General features: G+C 46.9%; 1 protein-coding gene across 1 annotated transcript; it reads right to left on the reverse strand.

Moving 5' to 3' along the window:
• Nucleotides 1–2,552: 2,552 nt before the first annotated feature.
• Nucleotides 2,553–3,099, reverse strand: LOC6539031. The gene is made up of 2 exons (XM_002099497.3): nucleotides 2,987–3,099; nucleotides 2,553–2,923 (listed from the first exon to the last, which is right to left on the reverse strand). Exons 1-2 carry the CDS (start codon nucleotides 3,032–3,034, stop codon nucleotides 2,576–2,578), a joined length of 396 nt encoding a protein of 131 aa, XP_002099533.1. The 5' UTR covers nucleotides 3,035–3,099; the 3' UTR covers nucleotides 2,553–2,575.
• Nucleotides 3,100–8,542: the final 5,443 nt, after the last annotated feature.

Here is an 8,542-nt window from a genome sequence, read left to right on the forward strand (position 1 = left end):
TGGTTGAACGAAAGTCAGAGGGCAATTAGGAAATAGGTCAACCATCAATAAAAAATATTTAAACCAATGTCAGAAGTTAGATCAATTAAATACAGCACTACTTTATTTGGAATCTGATAGCAACACATTATCAACTTTGGATTTAAATATATTTTATTGCTATTAAAATATTTCACATAAACTACTTCCTGCTGGGAAGGACTTCAATTGTAACCTCTTCGATTCACTTCGTTCCCAGGACTATTGATCCTGCCCTCATCGGGAGGTCAACTGCCTGATCGGTAGCATCCGCGGATCCTGCATAATTTCCGGAATCCGACATGCCGCCGGACGCGTGTTACCCAGTGATTACTCCCTTTTCGGTGGCGGAACTTCTGGAATTGAATGTGCGACTGGGCGACCTCAATTAAGGCAATCAAGTCGGCTTTTCGGAGCGATCCTTTACCCGCAGAATTCACAAATTACACAACAGCTTGTTCGAGTTTTTAATTGAACGTAATTGGGGGTTGATCCTGTCCAGAGGCATTTGCCCTACACTTTTCCCCCTACCCCGTTCTCAGTTCAGAGTTTTCGCGGCTTTCCCATGGCAACCAAGCACTGCAGCTAGAAGAAATCGAGCATTGAACCCTTTCCACCAAAAGAAGAAGTGGCGAGGAGAATAGAGAAAGAGGAGTCGGGATGCACTTGGTTGCTACTTGGCGGACTCCACATGCAGCCATTTCCATTCCCATTCACATGCACTTTTTGCCGCCTGCTTTTCCATTTTCCCATTTCCCCACTTCCCCACCCATCGGGAGTTTCCATCCACGCCGTTCCAAGCGACTGCTAATGGATTCTACGCGGCGCTCTTCTGCCTCCTCCTTGCTTTATCACTTGTCCACTTCAGCAGCTCCCAGTTCCCCTGGTCCTAGACACCCATGGCGCTCTACACTCGCAGAAAAAGTGCGATCCTTGGCTATAGGAGAAATATAATTTAGCTGCTTATTGGCAGGCTTTTCTGCAGCAGACTGCGCTGTGCTATGAGTTAGATTCTCAGCATTAATTTGTTTACACTGCGGAATTACCCTCTTGAAATATCGCCGAGTGTCCCCTACTCCTGGCATTGACTCCATTTTGTGGAGGGGCGAATGCACTTTGCCAGTACTCTGCCAGCGCCAAAGGTTTGCTTTTCCTCTGCGCTTTCCCTCAGCTCATTTGCCCCTTGGCCTATCGCACGTTTTTCCCTGCTTTCCCGCGGCCGAGGAAAAACTCTGCCTCCTCGCTGCTTCGCTTTTCCTCGCATTTCCTTCTGCCCTCGAAATGCATACATATGTATTATTTACCGCCCGGTCTTGTGATAAGCCGCTGCGGGTCTTCCGCCCCTCGAGCGTCCGGGAGGATTTTAAAGTCATCGCCGGACAATGTCCCAGACTTGCGGCTCTCCGTCTTCCTCCCCAGCGCCGCTGATAAGCGACCTCGGCTCCGCGCGCCTGGTCAACGCCCCCAGAAGAGCCCACTGATAGTGGGCGATGTGCGGTCGTTCCTTTTAGGACCTAAATATTGATTTTTGTGTGATTTTATCGCGTCGTATCAGCGCATCGAGTCATGCCAGGATGCGTGGTGACAGAAGACACATTTTCGGACAGGCACACTGAAAACAATAGCGTGAAATGGTTTATGGGAAGATGGAAGAGATTCGAAGAGGCGCGCAAAGGTTATTGGGAATATGCAGAGTATTTCAATTAACAGATAAAATTTCACATTGGTGATAAATCAAAAAACCTAATTAGGATTCAGCTCCAAGATAACCAAGTGTTTCAGTTTGGCAAGAAGTCGCTTACCTTCCTGTCTAATGATTTACATAAAGATAGAGATCGAAAACTTCTCAGTGCAGATAGAAGCACTTTGATAGCCCACAACTCCCATAACTCCTGGCGGTGATAAGGACGGCAATGGGCCTCGTCCCAGGACGCTTATCGAGTGTTGATTTGCCTTATCGATGTGGCAGGGCAGCGGCTAATCGGCAACAGGACTCATCCCCATCCTCCCTCCCTCTGCGGCGATAAGAGTCCACATGGGTATCGATCCCGGAGTTTTTCCCTTTACTCTGGCGTGGCGTGGCACTGCGTTTTTTCCACATATGCCACTATTCGAGCCGTCTTTACCTTGGCCAAATGTGTTACCTTGCCCAAAACGTGAGCGTTGGCAAACTGCTCCAATTATTTGCGAAATTCGCTTCGCTCGATTTTGGATGGCCAAATGTATGTCTCATGAGTGCCCGAAGCGCTGTAGTTGCAACATTCGAAGCATTTCTTGCTAACTCAGTAAACGTGAACGGCGAAGCCAAGAACAGCCAAGAACAGGCCCCCAAGAATACCCCCGTATCTTGGATACTTGGGGCCCAAGAGCCCCCAGGTAATTAGGTCATCGCTTGTGGTTGTGACAATTTCGCGAAACGCATAAGAAACGAACTGCGACAGCAGAAAACTTCCATGAAAATGACGATGCGAAGAGAATGTACTTCCCCGCACTATGCACTTTCTCCCACCCTTTTCCCCGAGGAAATGGCTCACTTATGTGACCCAAAGGAGGAAAACTAGTAAGTTCTTAGCTGATATTTCTCATTCACAACTCTTACAAGGCGGGTAAGGAACAGGATTATCGGGATGCAAACAAGCCAGCTGGCGGTCAACTGGGCTTGCCCTCCTTGGGTTGTTGGTCCGTAACGGAGACCACCGCAATCTCGATCCTTGGTGTCGCTAAGGGGGCCCTTGAACACTATTTCCTCGCCATTGTCATCGAATTCCCGCTTGGATCGCACTAGGATGCTCTGCTGCTCCAGCGGCTCTCCATGCCCACTTGCCAGCAAATCTGGCTCGGAAGCCAGGGATTCCTGATGGGGAGCGGGCAAGGGCTCCGCTGGAACAACAGACAATCCTTGAACCTGGATATGCAAACGGGAATGGAATAGTAACGGGAATGGGATCCGTCCGCAGGAAGAACTTACAATTACGAGGCAGCCGAAGATCCACCGTAATAGCAAATGTATTTCCATTGGGCCTAAATATCAATACAAATTTTGACAAGCAGAGAAAGGGTATAGTTTTCACATTGCATCCTTCAATCCACCGAAAAATAAAACACAGTGCTGTTTATTTAATAGATAGTCTTATTTATTCAATAGATAATACAAATTACAAAACAACCAGTTCTTAGGATTTACGGGAACATCAAGCCAACTATTACATAAGCTGTAATATTTATATTTTGGCTTTTTCCTTTAAGACATGGCTAACCAATCAATTATAGAAATCATTAATGCTGCTTTATTTCAATTGCCATTCCTAGACAACAGATAAGTGTAGTCATAGTATAGTCGAATTAGAATGGCTGGAACATGTGGTAAGGGTGGAATGGGTGGTGTGAGTGGTGTGAGTGGTGTGAGTGGCTCAACCCCGGGTCGCAATACTATCTAGTTTATTGTAATTGACTTTGTGGCTCGACTTTCAATGGCCAGTGCTGCGAAGAAAGACAAGGTGCTCCAACGAGAGATGCCAAAAGTAACTGGAACTGGGTAACCGACCCAAGCTCGCTCACATGCTGGCAACTCAACTCAGCCACTTGGCCAACACACCGCACAGAGCCACTTGGCTAAAATGAGCGGCTCAAGGTCATCACGCCACACAAAAAGAAACGAAACGCAGACGGAGACTGAGACTGAGATGGAGACGGAGAAAAATGCTGCAAATCTCTCGACGACGTCTAACTGCAGCCAAAGTCGCACTTGCAGTCGTCTCTCGATGGCCTCGAATCTCGAATCCGCTGCAGCAGCAACAACCCAGTAACAACCCAGCAGCTCCAGCAGCTTCAACAGCTCCAACAGCTCCATCAGCGGGGCAACAACAAAAGCGGGCTTACGAAATCACGAGCCATTTGAATTGAATGAGCCACGCAGATCGTGGGCTTCGCAGGGGGAGGTGGCCAAGCAAGGCTCATACACAGAGAAAAAACTCTTTAAATTGGGCATAGCTCTGGAATCTCATTCAGCTCAAGTACAAGCCAAGCAAACTTGTAGATACTAGACATTAGAACGACTGTATCTGCAAGTTGCACTGCAGATACTTTTCTCTCTCTGCATTAGATGGAGTTACAAGTCACAAGCACTCTCACACAAACAGCCACATACATATACATAGACAAACAAACAAAACACAGAGCTTGGCGCTTACAAAATTCACACAGTGTTTCAATTGCACTTCACAAGGGAACCTCTGTGTGCCGGGGAGCACATCTCTCGATCGTTACAAAATTGTAAGACTTCCTCCCTTTCCGCCTTCCAGTCCATCCTATATACAAATCGATGGAATGCTAGTCGAACAGCGATCAGCGATCAACGATCACCGATCAAATAAACCGCAAAGCTGCCCATGCCCAAAGCCAGCTAAGATCATCAACGGCATCAACGGCATCATCAACAACATCAACATCGTCAGCAGCGGGTAGAGAAGCCTAGCTTCTGAAACCGAGTTTGGGATCGGAACTTTGCATACCCTGCAAACTAGATATGATCAAGAAAAAGTTAAATATATGCAATATAGTTTCCAGTTTGAATACTAAATGTTCATAACGCTGAATTCCAACCAAGTTACTATAGAGTAAAAAAAGACCTCTGTATCGCAAAGCCCTCACTAGATACAAAGATACTTAACGACGTCGTCCTAGGCAATGAAGCACATAATCAGTGCCCAGTAATGATAATGATACCCTTTGGCGAGGGTATGCAAGCTTTGTCGCTTGGTGGGCGGCATCAAAGTTGCCGTTCACTTGCAATTGCGATCCGATGGTGGGCGGCGTGGAGCGGCTCCTCTAGATTTCAGATGGTGGATGTGGATGTGGATGGCGACTTGGCGACTTGGCGAGTTGGTGGACTGAGTGGTGGCGTGCCTCGGTGGCATTTGGTGTCACTCGAAGTTAATTGCTGGGAACGAGCGACAGAGGCCGCCGTACCTCGCTTTTGGCTCTGGCCCGGATTTGTGTCAACTCTTAAGGTTAACCTCGTAATTATGACTGCTGCTTGTGTCTTCGGCTCTTTTCCTCAGTTCTGTTCTCAACAATTCCAGTGATTAGAGTGGCAAAGGGGCAGACGAAGGGTATTTGCACTCAATAATTCGATATCAAGCATACTCAAAGTTACTTTGTGTTTCAAAATAGATGCGCTTTCCATTTGGGCAACAGCAGAGCGATCGTTAGAAGCCACACAAGTTCATATACCGAAAATAGAAATCAAAACAAGTGAGAACGCTATAGTCGAGTTCCCCGACTATCTGATACCCGTTACTCAGCTAGTGGAAGTGCGGGAGAGAGTTTTCAACACTGACAGTTTTTGGCGGTTTGTGGGCGTAAAAAAATTTGACAAATTTTTGCGTGCGGGGTGAGGAGTTTGGGGCCCTTTTTCGTCATAACTTGGCCAAAAATGGCCGCACAGCTAAAATAAAGACTGCCTTGTGCTGTTAATAAACATAGCTAACTACATATGTCTATCCAATCTTTTTCGATTTTCAAAAAAAAAAATTTGACAAATTTTCTAGCTTTTATAGTTCTTGAGATCTCGACGTTTATACGGACAGACAGACAGACGAACGGACAGACGGACATGGCCAGATCGACTCGACTATTGATCCTGATCAAGAATATATAAACTGTATATGGTCGGAAACGCTTCCTTCTGCCTGTTACATACTTTTCAACGAATCTAGTATACCCTTTTACTCCACGAGTAACGGGTATAAAGAGTCGCTAAAGAAACCACACTCTGTCTTCCTACATTTCCTCTTTCTGTAGCTTTTGCCCCGCACCACCTCCCCACTCCCCCTTCTTCCTGCTCGTTTAGAGCACCCTTTTCCGAGTCAGCTTTTCTTTATGGTCCCAAGCCCGCTGGCGTTCCTCGTTCGGCGGCTCTGGAGTGTGAGAAAATGAGAAAATCAAGGCAGCTTCAGATGCACAGATACTCAGATTTAAACAGAGACAGAGGTTCCGTTAGAGCTGGAAAAAGGGCAAAGCCAGCTCAGATACATTTGTATCTGCGGAGTGAGGATCCCTAGGAAGACGCAAAGTTGGAAATCCGAGTAATGGATTTCGAAACATCGCCAGCTCGGCTTTCGTTTCGATTATGAAACCCAAACCCAAGCCGAAAGAGTGGGCGGAGGAAAAGGTTTCCTTTATTGCTCTGGAGATTTCCCTGTGAAGACTGGCAAGGAATTCAGGTCAAGAAGCGAGCTTAGGAATTTCTGTGGCGAGTCTTGGGAGAATCCCTGGCTCCCCGGGTAATCTGAAATTATATACACCAACACACCAAGACGACACTGAACACAAACAGGCGAGAAAGGCAGTGCTTAATTATTCAAATGTTATGCGCAATTTAGCTCTTTGTTGTTATTGTTGTTATTGTGGTTTATGTTTTTGTTTTTGTCCGTATTATTCAACTGCCATTCGATTTCGTTTCGTGGCGACTCCTTGATGGGCAAGTTGGCCAAGTGGAAAACCAGTTTTAGAATCGGCCAAAACCCAAATAGCAGCCACCACCATCATCGCATTAGAGAATCCCACGCAGAACGCGTTTCACTCACTCACTCACTCACTCAGCTTTTGGCTTTTGGCTAACGAAGCGCACGACTTTGGTCTAATAAAAGCAAAACACACACGTCCATGGAGACGCACACAGGGGCAGAGGAAAACCCCCACGCACAGGCATCTCTGAAGGTTGGAAAGCCCAGAGAATACACCGCGCGAAACTCTGGGAACTAACCCCGTTTCAAAAGAACGGGAATGTTTGTGGTACTATAAGTACTTATAACTACCCAATATCCATATGCAATTTATTAACATTTCATCTAATAGTGCAATGCTTTTTACCGTGATGCCAATAGTGCTGACAGAAAGATAGAAAGACTCGCCCTCGCCTGGTGGAGAGTCTTTAATTAAAAGCAAATTTCATCTCGAATAAGATGCCGCTAAGGCAGCGGCAACAATTAAGCAATTAATTTATTTCAGCTGTGTGGCACTTTGAATAGCGGGAAAAAATCCAAGCCGAGTAGTAAATGGCCTGGCAGGCGGCCAGATCGGATCAAACCTGTTGAATCGCGCGGGTCCCAGAACAGAACTCTGGGCAGTTCCCCCCAGCGAGAGTGCTTAGCCAAGCGGGTATACCAGATACATTTACAGATACACAGATACAGATACACTCGTCCCCTGGCCGCGTTTCACGAGGCAATGCAAATTGTCTGGCTGCAGTGGGTGGTGGCTGAGAAGGGGTGGGCCCTAGGCAGCCGGGGGATGCAGTTGGAGCGCCCTGCTGAATCACTGCGGCGGTGATTCATGGCGAGAATAAGCGTAATTGTCTATGGGTTCCATCGAAATTAGTTTCCGAGCTGATTAGTTTCCAAGCTTGCGAAACAATAAAAAGGTGTGCAAGGAAAGATCTATAGAGGGTATGCAGGGTTATGCAAGCCAATCAGTCAGTCGTATAACTTGCTAGAAGGGTATCTATACGTAACAGATTTATCCTATCCTTAGGACATTTTTGAAGTTAAATGTTCAAGTCCAAACCTCTACTAATACACACCATCCGTTTGTACTTGAATACAGCGATTAAGGCTGTCATTATCAGCGCCTAAAGAGCGATAATGGCCTTCCTAGACAGCTCTTATCTGTCGCCCAAAGTCTGGTCCCTCAATCCTTTTCCATTATCAGCGGTGCCAAAGTCAAAGAACTCCCATATCACCATGCCAGAAATACAATCTTCGGTGCGGGGAACCGTTTCCGTTTCCCAACAACACGCTTTGATTGACGGTCTTTCCCATGCATGCCTAATGATCCTTCAAATGGCCAAATGACCAAATGGCCCCTAGTAACGATGCCAGCCCCCTTTGGGATCGGATCTGGTAACGCCCCGTCCCGGGGGTTACCCCAAAGTGTGACCCGCTCCCAAGACCCGTCCGGCAGTTGACCAGTGGGTTACGTGTGCCATGGTGCACTGCAAGAAAAGTTTAAATTACTTAAGAAGCTAATTTAGTTTTTGGTCTACTTTGAAATTTTATCGTACTGACGCATGCTAGTTCTGCAACCATATTTTTCATACCGCAAAGAAATAACAAGTTCCCAATTGCATTGCAAACAATTTTCTCAGTGCAGGGCAACCCCAGCAACAATTATTCAACTTAAAGTCGGTGCAGCGGGGAAAACATCGAATCATTTCGGTTTCAGTTAGAAGTGCGCGCGAGCGTTCTGAAAAGGGGGCGCTGGGGGGCGGGGCAGGCGTTGGGAGGTTGAGCGAATGGGAGAGTCGAGCATACGAGGCACGCTTTTCCGATCAAACCAGTTTGTCGTAATAGCTGGCATTTGGAATTAGTTACTGCCGATCTATTGCTGCACTTGGAATGCGCCCAGATAGAAATTCCCGCACCACGCCCCTCGCCCTCCGCCCCCCGCCGGCGATCCGCCCCTCTGAATGGAGAGTTGACTATTTTTAGCGGGCAACAGAACTTCATTAAAATACAATCAATTT

Source organism: Drosophila yakuba, chromosome 3R (genome assembly GCF_016746365.2).
Source record: "Drosophila yakuba strain Tai18E2 chromosome 3R, Prin_Dyak_Tai18E2_2.1, whole genome shotgun sequence".
In the NCBI taxonomy this organism is placed as follows: domain Eukaryota; kingdom Metazoa; phylum Arthropoda; class Insecta; order Diptera; family Drosophilidae; genus Drosophila; species Drosophila yakuba.